General features: G+C 40.7%; 1 protein-coding gene across 1 annotated transcript in view; it reads right to left on the bottom strand.

The window, feature by feature from the left end:
* Positions 1–1962: 1962 nt before the first annotated feature.
* ZNF521 (zinc finger protein 521) overlaps positions 1963–20464 on the bottom strand; it is a gene marked incomplete at both ends in the record, with an annotated part of 203325 nt that continues 184823 nt past the window's right edge. The window contains 2 exons of the mRNA XM_079533874.1: positions 1963–2123; positions 4768–4899. Coding sequence (XP_079390000.1) covers positions 1963–2123; positions 4768–4899 — 293 coding nt within the window. The remainder of the gene's footprint in view (positions 2124–4767; positions 4900–20464) is intronic.

Below are 20464 nucleotides of genomic sequence, written 5' to 3'. Positions count from 1 at the left end.
AGGTAAATTCTGCTGTTAAGACTCATTTCTATTCTCTTTTTCCTGTTTCTTTTCACAGTTTTCTTTTGCACACTTGCACCATCTTACTATTTTTTATGTCGTTTTTTTCCTTTTAGTTTGTCTTCCCTAGTAATCTCTCCTTTGTCTTTTCAGACACTGTTCATCTCTCTATTCTACACTTCTGCATTTTGATTTATCAGTGATGAACAATGGAATTTGCGGGAATTACTAAGACAAAAACATTTTAATATTTTCTTTCTGAAGAAGTTTCACCTCACTGGGGATACTTTGCAAAGCAACCCTGCAAAAAATAACAGCAACAAGAACAAAACCCCCCCAAAAAACCAAGCCAACACCAAAAATATTGACTGAAAGAAGGCAAAGAAAATGATTCAAAAAAACCCCATGCTGTGGTTAAAACAAATATAACAGAATGAGTTTCTGACCTTCTCTCATTTCACTCAATTTCTACTTCCCACAAACACAATAGCTATCTATACAACCCAGACCATTTTCTGACTTCAAAACTCAGTTTTCTATCTTCCTGTCCACCACTACGAATGACTATTTTTTTTCCCTTAAACATTTAACATTATCTTTTCTTTGTCTTCTCTCACCTTGGGTCAGAGCTTGCACTAATACCTGGTACAGACAGTAAATGAAACAGATTTGAATTTATTAAAAAAGTTACAGCACAGGCACTTTGAAGTGCCACAGATATGATGCTCCACATGACCTGCAGCAACACAGAGAGTAAGGAAGGCTATCAAAAAGGCTTTCTTCCATATTGCTCCTATGCATAAATATGGATCATTAAAAAAGGAAAAATACAATACAATTGACACAAATTCTGATTTCTTACATGATGAATTGATGCACGGCTTAAATTCTTTTATTTCCTTTTTCTTCAAAGAGGTATCTCATAATCATCATACCAAATATTTGTATTGGGTTTTCAGTATGTAAAACATTCAGTAATTGAAATATTAAATGAGCATATGGATGCATGAGTCTCATCAGCCTCTGCTGATGAGATAAAATACAGCTCTCGGGCAAAGCAAAATTAGTTGTGGACATCCTACCCAGTCAAAGGACTTCGAAATGTGGGCTCTGCTATTAAAAACTACTGAAAAATACTTGAGTGTCAAAAAATTCTTTAATTCCATATAAAAATCACATGGCAGGTGGCAGAGGAAGGGCTGCTTACTGTGTAAACAGTACAAATACTTTTCCTTGCTCCATCTCTACAGATCATCTAAAATCTTTTCCTCTGTTAACTGAATTTAATATGTAAATATAAACTAAAATAATTTAGGAACAATTTTCTGCTGCTGTCTCAAAATACACTACTGCATCAGGAATACGCAGCATCACCTCTCCTCACAAAACAAGCTACTTCAGATACTAATATGGAGTAACTAACTCCTTCACCCAAATTTGTTTTCAGATCTTTTCTGGCATTTACTGTCTTCTCTCTCTTCTTTTGTTCTCATTAATAATCTACTATAATCATATCCTGGGTCAAACAAACAGCAGACAAGAAGACAGGTAACACTTGTTTGACTGTATATATGTATTTTCCTCCCACTAAGTTGGGATTTATGGGAAATTGGTTTGGCCAGTAGGTAAATGAAGATAAATTCTGTCTCTTTTTCCCTCCCATTCCTGCACTGTCACATCAGTGGTTAGGTTTTGTGGCAGAAGAATACATTATTTCCCATTTCAAAATACGACGGCAATTCCTCACTCTTCAATTATATCTTGAGATGCAATGATATACAAAGAAAAAATCCAAAGGTGGCTCCCAGACTTCAGGTCTGTAACAGTGGTTTTCTGCCAGCAGCTTTTTGAAGCTGTGGGAGTTGAATTATCTACCATTTCCCTTATCCTTCCTTCATTCCCATCCTAGTGATGAAGAAGTATCAGAGGAGGTCATGGCAAGCAAATCTATGAACTCAGCTATCAAATACACAACGCTATTATAACCCCCAGGTAGCAAGTGTGTACCTGCAGCTCTGTTTGGAAGAAGAACTTCTGTGGACACTGTGTGCAGTCATAGATCTTGTCCTCTTGTCCATGGGCTGAGAAAATGTGCTGCTGCAACTTGTTTGCTTGGACAAACACTAAAATAATAGACAAACAATGAGTTTTTCATTATTTCACATAGCAAGTGAAGCATTTTTTATAAACAAGTTCCCACTAACGCTCTGCAATTCCAAGAGGTAAAATTAAGCTGGCATACTCTAATTTCACATTATGCCGCTGCTATAAAGGGTACCAACAAACTCTATTTAACTGTGAAGCGTGATCCTTTTTCATTTTAAATGGATTGAAACAGATGTCTGGCTTCCGAAGAAATTTAAAAGAAGGAAGCAAAAGGAGACCCTAGCAGGACAACAAGTGAAGTCTAAATTTAAACATATAAAAATGCCATTTTCTCTTCAGAATTATTTCTTCATGCTTACTGAACTTTGATTGAACACATACAAACTTACTTCCTAGCAACCAGCAGGTTTGAAAAGCATAGGTTCCAAAGTCCTGTTTACTGCGTTTGCCTAAAGTTGAAGCCAACAATCAGCTCTGTATTTAAATGTGTTAATGCTAAAAATTATATCCCACAGCTACACTGGGGCAATGTCTATAAATGTGAAACAGAACTGCAGGTAAATTCTCTTTGGATACTTTAAGATCAACTCTGCCTACACACTGAATGCAAGGGTTTCAATAATATAAACATGTTCAATTTTAATGACTACAAAACAAGGCCCTAAGACTGTGTAACAGTTTACCTAGGAGACATACTATTAATAATTAAATTGTATATGCCAGAGGCAGTGTTTGGGTTGGCAGCACTGACTTCTGATGGATGCCTGGTGCACTGTGACCTAAAAAAGTTTGCATCTACAATATTAATCTGTATAGGCAGGGAAAGGATTTATTAAAGATGCTGGCACTTGACTTTGACTCCACTCCTAATCATTAAAATTATTCTAATTGCAAGGCAACAAAAAAAAAATATCAGAATATTGTTGTTCTGAGTCATACATTTTAATCACATTTCTCATTACACTGAAAAAAGGGACTCAGATTCCATTTTCCATATAAAACTAATATTGGGGATTTTCATTTCTTGTTAATATTCTACCAAGATGCGCTGAAATAATTTAATAGCATATTGCTAATAAAACACAATTGTTTATGGTTAATGCGCAGTACCTATTTACCCCATCAGCTAAAAGGAAAAAGTGCTCCACACAGATTGGAATCGACTTATCTCCATACTCTTTAACACATCTTACAAGGCTACTGGCTCAAACATTAAAGGATTACTTTGATCAGGAATCTAGCTCACGTGGAGAATTGTCAATGGGAACTCCTTACAGATGCAAATTTTTATATTGCCTTTACAATTTCCCCAAACTTGGAAATCTAAGACCCATGGTGTCATGCTAAAAAAAGATTACTTCATAGCATGTATGCAAAGGCAAGAGGGAAAAAAAAAATAGCAGGATCAGTAATAAAACTAAAAAAATGCCACACTGAAAGAAATATTGTATGCAGATGCTGGATAGGCAAACTGGTTACAGCTGTGCTATCCAGGCCCAGACATCACTGATATAAGTAGTGCAATGAAGATGAACTACACATTTAAAAAAAAATTTATAACCTGTAGAAATGTGTGGAAACTCAACACAGTTGAGGCAATATTCATTAATGATCACTCATTCTGAGAGACAAAGAATGCAATTTTCATTTTCCTCTGTAGCATGTACTTAGGTTGTATTGGAAGGGGAGCTGCCAAACAAAGAGGAGTAAAATGAATTTATCAGAGTTTCTGTTCGTCTATCAGTGAAAATCCTTCGCTTCCATTAATGGGGAACAAAAACTTTGAATGGCTTCCAGAATTAGCATGCCATTGATGAGAGAATACTCAAAGTGTGTTTTGTCACGTTTGTGATCATCTTTGATTTTCATCTTGTAAAGAAAAATTATGCACGTAAGCCACACATTAAGACTTACGTTTTAGGTTACTGTTTTATAAAATATCCTATTAAGAAGTCCTTAAAAAATGCACAGCTCCATAGGCATTCTTTTAATGTGTTTTGATTTCCAACAACAGCATTTTTCTGCTCCTCATTATGGCCCAAACATTGCAGCTCCTCATTATGGCCGTACTGGGTCAAGTTATTTTCTCACTTGGGTTTTACTATCGAATAACACCACTGACTTGGGGAGGACTATTCTGTGCTTGAACCTATGTCAGGGGAGAGCAGAACTTGACTTGTGGCAAGACAGCATGTTTTGCTTTCTAAAGCACAATACGAGGGCGTTTCCTCTCACCAGAAGCCAACAAACACAAGTGGACTCTCCTGCTCATTCAGAGAACACTGCTGTGAAGGCTACATCTAGCAGTTCTGCTTTGAGATGTGTCATTTTAAATGAAACATGCATAGCTTTAAAGTACAAATTCATGGGCAGTTTTAATGCCAGCAAGTTTGGAGCGTGAAGATGGTGAGTGTGACATCATGGAAGGTAACAGATTATAATTTCTGTAATCGTAAAAAACTCAGCAGTTCTAACTGAAGAGATTGAAATGCCGTTCTTATAGATGGATGCTTGCCCTCCCAAGAAGCTCAGTTTTCTGAATGGTTTCTAGTTAACATTACTAATGAGCACAAATTGACCTAAAGCCAACACATGAAACATTACTGTAACAAAATTATACGTGGAAGTTCTGCATAGGCGGGATTGAGACAAGCCTCCTACCTGTAAAGCACACCGGACATTTGAAGGTGCCCCCCATGCCTTCAAAGCTGTGCTCTATCAGGTGGCACTGGAGTTTGGCAGGAGAGTCAAACGTCTGATTGCAGAGCTTGCATTCGTGGTTCAGTCCTTCATCTGTGGGAAAAATGAGAGTAGAAGTGAAAATCACTATGGGCCTTACAAAAGAGCATGTCATACATGATCTATGAACGGAATGAGCTTTTTGTTTTGCTCAGCTCAGGAAACTGGATGCCCCTCAGCATCCAGAGCTGCTAAAGTGTTTATCTGCAAGGTTTCAGCATGTAGGAATTTAACTGGGCATTAAAATACAGCTTCTTCAGAAACAATTGCCACTAGATAGGAAAGCAGAGCCTTAGAGATCAGTAGGAAACGATGAATAGAACCAGAAGTAGCATCTCTTAGAGAAAGCACTCAATCACAAACAAGAACACTTCCAAAGCAGTGCAGGAATTGAACGTTGCTCACACAGCACTCCACAAGCCACAAGCAGGAAACTCCAAGTGCACGCTTCTGCCGCTCTGGCTGACAGCAGCGGGTCATGCGAGGGGAGGTATTTTTCACCCCTGCATCACCCCTCCTCCACTATCCCAGTCTTGTGGGCACATACAAAACCTTTTGCAAACATCAGGATTTCCCAGCTCCCTTTCTGACAAATCCTGCTATTTGCATTTTCCCCATACACCAGCTCCAGGAAGTCCCCACGTGTTTCCTGACACAGCTTTCCCGTCAATGCCACGTGGCTCCTACCTCCTGCTGCCCATTCCTGCATTTCCTCCCATTGTGCTGGGAAGCCCCGTGCCTCACCGCCAGGTCCCTTCCTGAGGGTGCTGCAGGACCTGCAGGCTGCTCAGTGGCTGTGTCCTACTTAGAAACAGTTGCTAGGTGAGTGATGGTTTCCAGCCCTGCTGCAGAGGCCTCAATTCTCACAGCGTGGCTCAGGAAAGGTCCTTCTGTACATCACCCTTGTGCGACACCAGTGGCATTGATGTGCAGGTAAAGGCAGGGTTTGATTACCAACAAACAGGAAGGATACACAGGGTGACCGGTGCCACACCACCAGCTCTCAGATGAAAAGGAGCCACATAGGTGAGCACGCTGCCTGCCCAAACACCTCAGAAGGCTGCCCACTTCTGCCCTACAACCTATGGTGACCAGTAGCTGCAATGGCTAATGCTTGCTACTGCGTATGTGGGAAAGCACATGTGCATGGGTGCAATGCTCCATACCACACACAGCAGTTCTCTAGGCCTGCTGACACCCCATCCCTGGAGACATTCAACGCCAGGCTGGATGTGGCTCTGGGCAGCCTGGTCTAGTGGCTGGTGATCCTGCACATAGCAGGGGGGGTTGAAATAATATGACCATCTTTGTCCTTTTCAACCCAGACCTTTCTACAATTGATTCTATGATTCTGTGATGCTTGTTACTTAGGAGTCATCTGAAAAAAGGCCCTGGTGATGTTGTGGTTTGGTACCAACATCACACTCAAGACTTCTGACTCCCAGCCCACATGAACATGTACTGATTTCCAGCTGGACTCAATGAAAACAGCCTTCAGTACCAACCTGGACAAAGGCTCAGGACAATCTCTGCTGTTTTGCCACCACAGCCTCTCTGGATACGGAGGCAGGGGATGTCAGGCTGCTGATGGACATGTTTCATCCAGACTGTCATACTGGCCAAACGTATTCTGAACTACAGGGGATACACTGGGTAGGCAACATCTCTCATAACGTGTTAAGAGATAAATTAGCAAATATGTATCAAATATCTGCTAACTATTTCCTTATCAGGGAATGTTTCAGCAGATTCTCAAGAATTGCCTGGGATTTTGTGTTCTCCACCATCACTGACAAAGCCTTTTGGCATCCCTTGTTTTTGCTACTGCTGAGCAAAAGTAAGCTTGGCCCACACAAGCACTATGAAGGGATGCACGAGGGAAAAGATCTGACATACAGCAGTCTGTATGTCTAAGAAAGACAGTCATATTCAGTGAGGCAGACTGTACACGATAATCTCCAAGCAGGCAACCCACATCTGTGAGCAAGCTGAAGAACTGAGCATACTGAAAAGAGGATGAAGACTCAACAAACTACACACAACTTCCTCTGAACCTCTGTCCTGAACTTATAGACAATGATCTATAAGAGACCTATAGAGTGCCACATAATCGGATCATTTCTTCTATGCCCAAATCCTTGTCATGGTCATTACAAAACATACAGTTCTGAGGACAGTGAAAGTCCCCAGAAAAGGACAATTGTGGGTGAGAAAGCCTACAGGGTGAAGTTTCTTCATCAAACTGTTTGTGCTGATACACACAGCCAAAGCAATTAGGACAAAGGGAGCTCCATCTCAGGATCTTCCACATGTCAAGGTGAAGATAATCGATGCCAATTCTCAAATCACAGAGTTACTGTTGGCAAAGTGTAAATGAACCACACTAATCATCCTAGAGCATGGGAACATTGAACAGGGATTTCTTCAAACATTTCAGGGGAGAAAGACATCCTAAAAAGACACATTTTTATAAGGAGCTACAGAAGAGAGAAAAGGCTTTTTTTTTTCCCCCTTTCTTTCTTTTACCCTGCCTAATGAGGAAAAAGTAGGAAGAAAGGCACACACTCCTGATGCCGAAGCAAAACTAATTTTAGGCACACAGCACTTATACTTGTTCAAGAAGAACTGAACCCCATTAAATGTGACCCTATTGTGTTTCCTGTACCACACAGACGTGAGGTGATCTCCTGGTCACAAACATCAAAACCACTTTGATTACCCTATGTTGCAAATCCGACTTACAAACAGTTTGAAAAATCCCCTCACCCACTCGCCTGGGGCAGATAGGAAACTTCCCCAGGCAAGAGACATCCATTTGTGCAGAATCTAAGCTTTCTCTTAAAAATAAAATGTTTTTATTCTGCTAGCTCTAAAGACCACATTTAAAATATGACCACATTTGTATAACTAATAGAACAATTTTTTTTCTAAGTTTCACTGCTCAGGGAATTTTAACCCCCTCCCCTCACTCTTTCTTTCACCCATTTTTGCACATTACTTGCTTTGCGCTGCTTCCTTGGAACAAAGGGCAAGGTTCCAGTTCTTGCACTCAGGAATGTGACACCAGCATCATTTAAATTCAAGAGACAGATAAGGTTACAGTACTGGCACAGGAGCCAGGAGTGTTGGCGTCCATTGCAACCTCTGACACTGACTTACTCTCACCACCTTCGGCACGACAACACTGCCTGTGTTTCTCAGAGTACCCATCTCTAAAGAGGAGGTGTTAATTTTTAATTTCTTCTTTAATAGGCTGACCTAATTTGTATCCCTTAAGACTTTTAATACTAGAGGGATAGAAGAGCTGGAGAAGAGCACAGGACTAGCTACTGTACATGGAAGACTTCCAGAATCACTGTGATCTGCCTAAGAAATGGCTGAAGATACATGTGCAGGTGCAAAAAAGCCTGCTTGTTTGGGTCACAAACACCGCAGAAGGATGAGGGAATAAAGGCTCTGCTCTCCACAGAGAGTTTAAAAGCAAGGCCAGCATTTTATCTCTTACTGGCATGAAAGAGCCAGGGTGTGGCAGCTCTTGCAAAGGGGTGCCAGTTGTGGAAAGAGAATGCAAAAGGCTCTGTTTACACGCCAACCTCTGCCTCGCGCTTCATGTTTAGCAAACAGTTTGATAGGATGCTATGAAAGTGCAAAGTATGATACCATTAATAAATAAAGGAGCAGAGAAATGTCTCATTTTCAGTTTCCATTTGGGATAAATGTGAAATGGAAAGGAGTGTCAGATACAGTCCAAGAGGCTCTCCTTCCCTGCAGTAAGAGCTACTGCTCTTTGTCATTATGTGGGGAGGAGGGGGGGGGGGGGAGGGGAAAGGAAAAAAAAAGTGCTGAGCAGCTTTAAAAAATTCAATCAAAATAATCTGCTCTTTGGAAAGGTGGCGGCTGACAGTAATTGGAAAATACTGTCTGACTCATTTATTAAAGTGAAATTCAGAGTCAATTGATTTAATAACCATTAGAATATTCTATTAAGGATATAATAGGTTGGCACAGCCCTATATTTTATTAAGAGTTATAGGTAAGAAATAAGCAATGCTATGGAATTCTAGACAACTGGTGTATGGATTAGACTGAAAATATGGTTTGTAAAATAGGTATGAAAGCACCAACTATCAGGAGGAGGAATAGGAAAGTACATTACAGTGCAAATGAGTTGGCTGAACGATGAAAAAGAAATGAACCTTTAATATAAAGCCTGCACTTTTCCAAATCTAACAGAAAACTGTGCACTGCATTCCCTGATGTGGTACATCGTAAAACAAGTCAGCACGTCCTTCACATTATGGATCCAAGAATTCCATAAGAAAGGCAAGAACAAAGTACCCACAGTATTGCAAAGAACTCCTGCTTACTGTTGCCCTTACATAGCTAGGGTATGAGTTTGGACATGGTGAAGACCCAACAGGATTGATGAGGATGGTTTATCCACTGGTGGTAGATAATTTAGTTTGATGCAGGCAGAATTTCTGCATAAGTAAATTACTTTCCATTTGCAATTTTTACTCAGATTGTGGTAAAATGTAAACAAAAATCATTGCTAAATAAATGCATTTAATATTCATATAAATGCTTAATATTTGCACAAATGTTAAATGTTTTGATGGGGATAAGTAGATTTTAATTGAGGTGCAGCCACTAACTTGATAACCAGGTAGAAAAGCAAACAAAATCAGTGTTCATGCCAGGAATATATTCAGATTTGGGGATCCTTTGTACTTGCACCAGCCACTCCTGTTGCACAGCTCCCATGTTTCTGTAGGGCCAGTGAGCTACCCCCACCTGCACCACCCCAGATACTGCTCTGGATGACCTGGACCCACTTTTGTTGGCAACAACAAGCACAACCTGCTCATGTTATGGAAGACCCTGCCATTTTAATATACACTTTTAACAAGCGAAACCCTTAAAGCAGCCTTTAGACTGCATGTCTCATGTTTATGCTTCTTGCTCTTCAGTAAAAACAAAACTAGAGCAGCTACAAGCAAATGTTCAGTGGCTGACTTACATGCAGCTGTTAAGTCAGTAACCACTGGGGGCCCTCTTATATTGTCTTATCAACACTACAGCCATTACTGAGTACCAATTTGTAACAGTTTATAAGTAACTCTTTCTCTTATTTACCCTGGAGATTGTCCAGGAGGGTCCTTCTTTCTTTTACTCTACAGAAATCTATACGCAAAGGTCCAAAGATGATGATGCCCTCCTGGTAAATCATCACAAAGCTGAGTCCATGCTTAAAAACATCTACAAACAGCAGTGTAAACTCTGCCCTCCACATTGAACACAGGAATGAAATGGCCTGCAGTCCCTGCATTTTTTCAAGTCTGAAGCATGTACAGCTTTCACATTCTATGTATTTTCTCACATTTTCTTTTTATCAAGCAAACCATGCCCCTAAACCAATTTCTCCTATTTCTCCTTCTTGGTATTTCTTTCACTCTTCACCAAGTTAATTTTGCAGCACACATTTATAAGGCAGAGATCTGAGGAGTAACGAAGGAATGCCACAGACTACAGCTAACCCCTTGGCTACAACATCTCCTACTGAAAAGCAAGGAAGGACAAAACACACAATACAACACTTTACATTTGCAGGATATACAGTTGTTTCTGCTTTCTGGTTTGCAGTGCTGGGTTTGTTATTATCTTTGTAATTCTGCTGGCCATAAGCACATGCATCAACATCTACATGTCACCAGAGACAACCTCATTCCTGCTGGAAACTTGGGTCTCTGCATGGCAAATGTCTGAGTGACAAGTTTCTTCACCTATAGGGAACATGCAACACTTCTTTGAAGGCTTGAAGCTGCAGTGAAACAGTCCTGAAGTCTCCAGGACCATGTTCATAATTTCCCCCTGATTGTAACAGTGCTTTTGTCATTTTCAATTTCTCAAACATGATCACCCAATTCACAATTCACAAACATGATCACCCTCATGAAAAACGCTATCTACTGCGGTGCTAATTTTGGAAGCTGACATGAAAAGCACGGGAATACAGAGATAAAGAAGTGGATGTACTACAGGTAAAGCACACAGCTGTAAACTGCAGCAGGAAGAAGACAACGGCTGGAATTTGCAACCGCAAGAGGAACCTGTCATGGAAAACCAGGGGTTTTAAGGTCTTGACGAACAATTGTATCCACTGGGACGGGATGGAGGATTGGGTGGAAAGACAGAAGTACAACCTTGTTTCTCCTGCAGTGCTCAGGGCAAATTTTGGAGTCCGTGGGCTGATAACTTCCTCCTGCTCTCTTCACTCTTATCCTATAATAGAGTAATGACTGGTTGTAACCTAAACAACACCTCCCTCCTTGCTACTTTCACCTAGAAATGATTTTTGGTCAAAAAAATCTGCTTAATCCAGAAGACGGAAGTGGACAAGATGCAAGGAACAATCCCAAACCCTTAGAATCACCAATGTTAGCCTCCTAAATGGCAAGTGGAGAACAGGCAATGACTGATTCCATGTAGGCACACTGTCTGTTGCAAATGTGCCAGTATAAAAGGAAGAAGATGGTGAGGACAGGTTCCCAAACAGCAGCAGCAGATAGGAAGACTTGGTATAAACATCAAGAATGAGCATGACAGCCTTCTGTAGCACGCTGTTACAGCTACAGCAAAGGGTGCTGACTGATGGAGTGACAAGGAGCTGGGATCCACCTCCTCAATTAAAGCAAAAGTTCATCTCTCCAGGGCCAGATTTTGAAATTAGATCTGCTTAAGGGAAAGCCAGTCTACTGCATCTTTCATTCCACCGTATTTTTGTCTGAAGCAAGGGATGCATTTCAGTTCACCAACTGTTCACTTTTTTTGCTTGGTTGCACTCACTTTGGCTGCTTGTAAGTGAACTCTTCTTACCACACGTGTCTTGCATGTTCCAATAAAACCACAAGTTGTCTAGCTATAGTGAAGCTGGATTAAAATATATGAAGGGCAACTGGCAGGATCTATTTCTTAATAACTGTCATGTTTTCAGCTCAAGTGAAAATGATTTAAATGGAGAAAATGCCCTCTCTATCAAAGAACAGGATTTTCTGGGCAACTGCCTACCAGGAGAGAGTTCAGGAATTCAGCAACAGGGCTATTCACCGGCTGATGGGACATGCATAATTTGCTACTCCTTGTCTGTAACTGCACCACCAAAAGGTATTAAAATTTGTTCAAAAAAAGTGAGCCTTGCATCTCATAGCTATACACATTACAAGGTTACACTAGATCGCTGCAGTAAAATCCCATGTGATACAGCTTATTTTGGAAACAATTTTTCCATAGGGTATAAAAAGGAATTGAAACGGGCAGAAATAATCTGACTGGTATGAGATTTTTTTGTAGACAGATGATCCAGTTCAATGTTTTCCTTTTCAGACAGCACTCCGTGAGCACTGATTAAAAGCTTGGAGACCAATCCTTCAAATACTGGCACAACCAAGGCAGGGGAGCGGGCCTCTTATCATACGAGGCTCTTCTCCAGACTTTTCATGGGACTAAATTCTGCCAAAGTGCATGAGGTTGAACCCTTCATCCTTACAGTGCACATCAAGATACGGATTATTATCTGCACTTTACAGATAAAGAAACCAAACTCCAGAGCTGCCAGATGCCTGTTTCTGCACACCATACAGAGAATGAAAACTCTCCAATTCATCTGCATAAAGAATCAGATGCTGCTTCTTTTGCCCGTTGTTACAAACACGGAGTCAGAATTAAGTCTGACCAATTTTTGTATTTCTTCTTTGAGCTAAGTTCCTATTTTTTCCTAACAAAAATGACCAAATGGACCAAACCTTTTCCAGGAAAGTAAAATTACAATTTGAGTGGCTCAAAATCTGCCTGGGAAAGTACCTATTAACAATTAAATCAAACTATGGAGGAAGAAAAAAAAAATGAAAATGTCACACATTTGCTCAGAAGAATTTAAAACACACTATTCATTCCGTTTAAAAATTCTTGTTCACTGTATAGTTTTTGCTTTCTGGATGGAGAGCCAACATTCTCTGTTATTTGCTGTTCAATATCTATGTGCCCAGTAATATGTATGTGCCCAATGATCTGAGACTTTTGGAGCTGTAGAAGAGCAGGAATATCTACTTTTAAGTACTGCACAAAGAAAACACAAGTTTCACAAGTTGTTGAACTAGAAGAGGCTATTTCATGTTGCATAAATTAAACACAACATGCTCTAAAGTTAGGGCTATCGGGAAAACATCTCCTGCTTGGAGACAACCTAAACCTCAATATTAATTCTAGACAACAATGGACCATCAGTAGAAATTATGTTTTGTAAACAACTCTCACCAGGTATTTCTTCTGTTCTGAGTATACAAAAAAGGTCAGAGCTGCCTTCTTTTTTGTTTGGCATGAAACCATTAGAAGTCTGGAAGATAAAGTCTCTAAGTGCTGAAATGCTGTTTATCCTACCCACAAAGGGAGAGAAAAATAAGGAAAACAGAAAGAAAAGAAAGAATGAAATAAAATTGGGTTTTCATGGATTACTGGAATTTTTCTATTGTTGGAAGGAAGACCTAGCAGTGTTTTCCTGGATTTTTAAATATGCTACTTACTATTGATATTTTTTGTCCAAATCCAAATGCATTTATATTTAGATTATTTGCTATCTTCTTATATAGTTAAGGGACACTTTGAAATGAGTAGCAGTTGCTGGGTTAATGATCCAGTTCTTAAGCTTATTTAGGGGTGTACCAACACTCTGCTTTCTTTTCTCTCAACTTCCATCTCCTCCCCAAGCACCCCCTTTTCAGCCCTCAGAAAAACCATGGAGGATGAAGCGGTTCAGGCTGTTAAGACCCTCAGGTCTATGCTGATAACTGGGCATTTAATTAGATTTTTTCCACCCGAGCAAACTGCTTTGGCAGCTAAGGCCCATCTCTTTGTACAAAAAATGTATGATAATGATAAAGCTCCATTTAATATAGATTATTATTTTTATTACTCATCTGACTTAGTTTGCTATTTTATTTAGGAAACCATGAGAAAGCTCAATTTTAATTTCCTTGTTTCTATGTTTGATCTTGCTTACAGCACATGCAAGCAGCTTTGGGCTCACATATCAAAAAAGGACCAGACTTCATTTGAAACCTACTCCACTCTCCTTCCCACTTTCTCTGCTGGTACTAAAATTTCACACTGAGCTGAACAAACAGCTGATGGGATTTCAATATTAAAAGTTCTTTGGTTTGCAGATAAGAGAATAATGAGAGCCAATTAGTTATTTTTCCTCATTTTGTTATATTCGTTAACAGGTTTGTGGGTTGTTGTTTTTTTACTTTTTAAACAAAATTCTACATGCCACTTGAACAAACATACTGCAACTCCTCATCGAACTTATTTCCTCACTGAAGCAAGGATTCTGTTTTCTACTATTCTAGCAATAAAGAAGTTCACTCTCCAGTGAACTTCCAGTAGTGATATATATAAAAAATAAAGAATAAAAAAGTTATGAACATATAATAAGGGAAAAAGAGGAAAAACAACAAGCAGAGAAGAGACAGAAGTTGGCTGAAAAGAGATGTGTGATTGACAGGCAAAGGAGAGAAAAATGCAAGAAATGAAGGAATTTACAGGGGCTTGTTGGGGAGTGGGAAGATACTGTAGCAACAAGAACGATGAGAGGTAAGCTGCAAAGGAAAGGTGATGGAGAAGAAGAGGTGGCAAGCAGAAGCAGGACAAGGGCATGAAAATTAGTTGAAGAGAAAGAGGCAAAAAAAAGTCTTGATTCAACACTTATTTAAATTCCACTGTAAAAATGCAAAGCAATCATTTCAGGACAGAGATTTGATAATTTAGTACAGCTCCAATGGTAATAATGATAAATGTATTTTTGCAGCCAACTGTCTCAAGCCAACGTTACTAGTACACAATTAATACCAATAAGCAATTAAAAAGAACAGCGGGTTACAACTATAAGGCATCAAATCATATCACCAGAGGAAAAAAATACATCCCTATTTTGAGAAAAATAAATGTATAGGCTGTCAGAACAGTGTATATCCTTTCTAGATAAAACTTAAAGAGTTGATAGCGTGATATTAAATGACTATGAGGTGATTAACATCACTGAAAAACAAACAAAAAGAACACTTGTAAGACTCGGAGGAAATCTGAGATGCAATATGACAAACACGATCGTAACAGCAAGAGAAAGTTGGCTGACCACTATATGGCATTATCCTTTTATTAAGACATACTCTAATAAATAACTTACAAGACTGCATTTGTTGGCAACGTTTGCTATTTGTTGAAATAGTCTCCAAAAGGCCCACTTCATTTTCTTTGTGTGCAGGGTATGCGTGTGCCGGTTCACTTCAAAGACAAGAGGTAGGGAAAAAGAAAAGAGTGGGAGAAGGACTCAGATCACACTTAGCAGGAGCAGAGCAGAGAGGGTCAAAAGACAAGGGGTTTGAGCTTCTTCCAAACTGCCTGTTGCCTTATCCCTCTTTCCCTGTGGTGCTGGGGCAAAAGCCAAGCTGCCCCTCTCTTTCATTTCTCCCTGAGACGCACTGCTGACACATTTCCGGCCGCTGCCACCTCAGCTCTTCCAGGCCCAGCAGGTGAACGGCAGCCGGCCCCAAGCTGCCCACCCCCAGCCTGCTCCTGCGGCCCCATGCCTGGCTGCGGGGCCAGCTCACCGAGCCATGCCCAGCTCCTCAGCCAAGAGCTGCGGGTGACACTTCCTCTCCTCCTGCCACCAGAAATCGCTCCTCGGTTGGCGTGAGCCTTTCCACAGGGACACGCTGGGCAGTGGCGGGGCTCCACCACGCTGCCAAGGCCGGTTTTGGGCTCTGGCCATCTTCAAGCTGGGGCAGGAGGCGTGCACAGGATGGTGCAGGCCACCCACCCGCTATGCAGCAGTCACACATCTCGGAGAAATCCCCTTTTGAGATAGCTAAAGACTGGAGCTGAGACATAATCCCCATTCAATTATGTCTGAGAACCATTAAGATTCACAGGAGAACTGTGCTTCCCCTGCCCAAGGAACTGTACAGCTCCTCCATGCGATCCAAAGCTGACCTAGTCAAGCCCTGTGACGCACACACAAGATGTCTAACCATCTACTGAAACCAAAATTCTTGATGCAAGAGCCACAAAATCACGTGAATGGGTTCAGAATTTGAGATTTCATCAAGTGTATGCCTGGAGTGCTGCCCATGCATTCAAGTTGGGGCAGTTATCTCTCAGAGGGCTTCCCTGTAACAACAAAAGCCCTTCTTGTTGTTGTTAGATTTTTATTTTTATTTTTAAACCAACAAAGCCTGAGATTTTGATGCAAATAGCATCATTTCATGTGCTCAGGTCAGAAAAGAAGCACTGAACATTGTGAGACTTGTGATCAAATTGTGAAACTGTGAAACTTAATTTACCCAAATGAAATGGGGGACACAAAATTAATTCAGATAAACGAGGATTGTGAATGAGCAAGGGACTGTTTAGTGCTTTTAATATACGTCATGGGACACAACCTCATTACAGATCAGGAGTGTTGTGCTGTGAGTTTGTGTCAGAGTGGAAGTGTCACTGACACGACAAATAAACCCAAAAATATCCAACTCCCTGAACGCTTATTTTGTGTTTCCATACACACGCTACATGAGCCTGAAGAATAATTAACACTGCAGAGAAGAAGCAGCAACAGTGGATGAGTCTCACTACAGCAGACCTCTCATCATAGCAGAAATACAAATGTACTAGCTATCGTAACTGTGCTATGTTAAGTAGACCTTTGCCCCACATTATTATAAGTTAGAGGAGGGAAAGGGGAAAAAGGAAGATGATATCAGCATTCTTGATGATATTTTATTTATCCACGTGCAGTACTGACACAGTTCAAGAATAAGAAGCATGGAAGGAGACACGCAAAGTACTTGAGAACCAAGGTTTTTTTCACATTTAGTCAGGCAAAAAAGACTGTCAGTGAAGACAGGCATGCACTTTGCAGAGCAATCCCAGACATTATTGCCTGCAAGAAAGTGATGGAGTATTTATTCCTACAGCTATCTTGTGGAGTTACAAAGATGCTGTGGGTGAATTTTTGATTTCTTAACTTTATGACAATTTGTCCCAGCTCTGAACAGATTCATTTAAGCTGCTATTTTAAAATTGAAGTATACCCTGATCATACAATGAGAGCCAGCTCCACAGGATTTTATTTGCAACAGCATTAATCTCTTGATGATATTAAAAGCAAAATGTATTTCTTAACAGAATATATACATTTAACTTGCCTGCTCTTTTCTTCTTCTTGAAAGCCCAAGAGCCATTAGTTTGAAGCTTGACACTGTTTAAAACCAAACACCCTGGGTTTATGTGCTCACTGATGGTGCCAGTCACATTATGCTCACTTGTCAATCTTCTTTCAAAAAGAAAAGGGAAAACAAGCATCCAAAATGCAAAGCAGCTAAAATATATCCTCCATCCTCCTTCACTGCCTCCTTCACCTCGCTCAAGCAGCAACTTTTAATTTATTACACCTGGAGGTGGGTGGAGGGATTTAACACTAGTCAGGATTTTGTCAGCAGAAAGTATGATCAAGGAGGAGTATCAGTCCTCTAATCATATTTGGAATAATTGTGGTATTTTAGAAGTCAGGGGGGGAAAGGGAGAGATGGTGAGAAGAGTGAAGGCAAACCCATTTTCTCTGCTGTGTGTTACTCAGACCAGCAAGAGACCACTTAGATTCAGGAATGTATTTTGCTGAGAGTGAAGCATGCAGATTTTGATCCTGTGACACTTTGTAAAGTAAGCAGCATATTTTGTTCATGTTCAGTCTGCTCTGATCGCTAGACTTCACATCTGAAATGGCAGAGGAGAAGAAGAAAAAATGCTGTGTTAAATCCTTGAAAATTATACAGCAGAAAAGGTGGGCAGCCTCTGTGGTTCAGCTGAATACCAGAAGCCAAAGATCAGAACTCAAAATAATAGTTGATAAAGAATACCCACAGAGTAGCAAACAAACTGGGGTGGGGCAGTGGAACCAAGAGCCATATTTGCAAGCCAGCTACCAACCCCTTCCTCTTTCCAACATTTTCTATATGCAACTGACACACCCTTCCTCTCCCTAGAAAAGATAAAATTACAACAACCTGGCTATGAAGGCAAGAAAAAAAGTTCAAAGAGAGTTATAGCAAACAGAGGCTTCGCTGATGCACTGAAAACAGCAGCCATTACTCAGAAAATAAACCAGACCTCAGTTTCAGTAGAAAGTGGCACAGGCAGGAAAATTCTCAACTAAAATTGTTGCTTTGTCTTTAGTTCACTGTGTTGGTATGATATTACATCAGGTACAGTACGTTATCTTTGAATTCCACATTCTGTGCCTGCATCTGCCCACATGATAAGTCAACAATACCTGGAAAATAACAGGTAGCTGTCACCTTTAAAACCATGAAAGGCCTACGTTGAAGAAGTGGATGTTGCATTACCAAGGTTTGCAATGGCATGTCTTCCCACTGGTGCAAAACAGATCAGTGCCAAAAGCTATGACTTGGCCTACAATCCTGCACGTGTTACACATTTCTGCTAAAGGTACATGAGCAAGACAGAAAACAACACAAGTATAATGGTTTCAAGCAGGAGGGAAATATAATATGGCGCAATTCCTACAAAGCTGACGCAGTAATTAACAAATAGCACTTTTTAGAGCTACCTGAGCATTTTACCTCTTATGATAAATTATTAAGCACGCAGGGGTCAACTGATTGCTGCTAGTGGAGCATACTGTCTTTCCTGTCGGATAACTTACACTGCACATTTTGCAGTGTATTTTTTAAGACTCAACATGAATGATACATTTCAAGGCAACATGATTACTCAGCCCCAGTGGCAGCCAGTGGAAGTCTGGTGTCCATCTCCATTTTCACATCTGTAAAAAAAATCCATCTCTCTGCTGTGGAATTGTTTGGAGTGCAATTGAACTGCCTTTCTGCCTCTGCTGGCCCCCTGCTCATGCATGCTGTTCCCTTAAATCCCCCCTCTGCTTTCACCCAAATATAAATAAAAAGTGAGATCTGCTTCACTATATTTACTTGCATTAATTGATGTTAAAAAAGTCTGTTAAAAATAAAGCCCAGCAGTGACATTTTTCTCAGCTAAAGCACGATAGCAGCACATTACAAACATTACAAAAAGATCCCCTGGTAGGATTGTGAAGTTTCACTCTGGCAGTAAAATGCATCTACTGTACGTTCTCTGCTTTATTTATTTCTTTATTTTTTAACACAGGATGTGTTACAAATGCCAACAAAACTCCCTGGCTCAGCAGCTGTGTTGAATGGGAGAACTGCACGAGCACCCTGTATTTTTAGCATTCGTTTTACCCCGGTCAAATAAGCAATCATGTTTACCATCGGCGATGACGCTCACAGCTATTCAATCCCAGTTTGACATTTTCCCCATGGTTGTCCCTTTTTCTGCAGAAGTTGGGTGGTTCTGAAGGACGCGACACTTTGTGCCCAGAAGTCCTTTTGACATTTGAGAACAATGCATTAATCAGACTGTTCGTCTCCCGAGATACACCCGGAGCATTAGGAAAATGAAAGAACCACACAACCCAGCTCGCACACCCATTCTCCAAGATATCTCTCCCTGTATGGTCTGCCATAAAGGTTTCTGGAAAAAGAGTTTCGAGCCAAATAAGAGATTGCACTGCCTTCAGGGAAGGTGAGTACAGGTGCTAAATTAGGCCTGGCAGGGTTGCAAAACTGGGGATAAATAGAAACAAAGGGGTCAATTGTTTTCATGTCCCTCGTGTTGCCTACCAGGATAAATATAGCCTTGCCTCTGCTGCCTCTTTCCTCACTTTGTAAGATGCCCTGAGTATCTGCAGAATCAGGTCCCAAATCCTGCTGCTCGTATAAGCTTTGCCAAATCCTAAATCCCCAGTCACGTATGTCGTCTTAAAAATATATTTTTCTAGACCATCTAAGGATGTCTAAGAAAGCACAAGAGATATAGGCAGATAAGTGGTTCCATGGCTGTAGTCTGTGTAGTTTGAAGGAATGGGAAGAGCAGAAGAATGCATTCTCAGCTTCTAATACCTTCCCAGCATTTGCATCACGTGGCAGCAGGGTTGCCCTGGCCCTCTGTGTGCAGGAACAAGTGGCCAGAAAAGAATGGGATGTGAGCATTTGTAGCTTTTTTCTCACACAAATAATCACTCCAGGCAAACGTGGCAGAACTGATATTTTGAAGAGGGCACACAGCTGGACAGGGTAGAGTTGTGCAGAGGTACTGACAGCGTGTCTTCAGAGCACAAGAGCCCCGTATCAAAAGATAAGAGGACATTGCCCCTCACTCCAGAAATAGGTGTTCAAAGCTGTTCAAAGCACTGGAGAAACACTGAAGTATGGGTACAGCAGTCCCAACAAGGGAGCATGGGCACGATTACACAGAAATATTTGAAAATGTAAGAGTAATGCCAGTAACTAAGTACACTGTATAAATCAGTATCCAGAAACTTAGCTCAACAGCTGCATTTGTCTCATCTGATGAAATGCAGCATGGTTACAGTGAAATATCATGTGGCTTCTAATAACAGAACTGGCTGTGGATGTGGAAAGAAATGGAGAGAACTTTGAGATGATGAGAA

The sequence above is a fragment of the Tetrao urogallus genome (genome assembly GCF_951394365.1).
Source record: "Tetrao urogallus genome assembly, chromosome: 3".
NCBI lineage: Eukaryota > Metazoa > Chordata > Aves > Galliformes > Phasianidae > Tetrao > Tetrao urogallus.
This window is presented reverse-complemented; position numbering and strand designations above follow the sequence as displayed.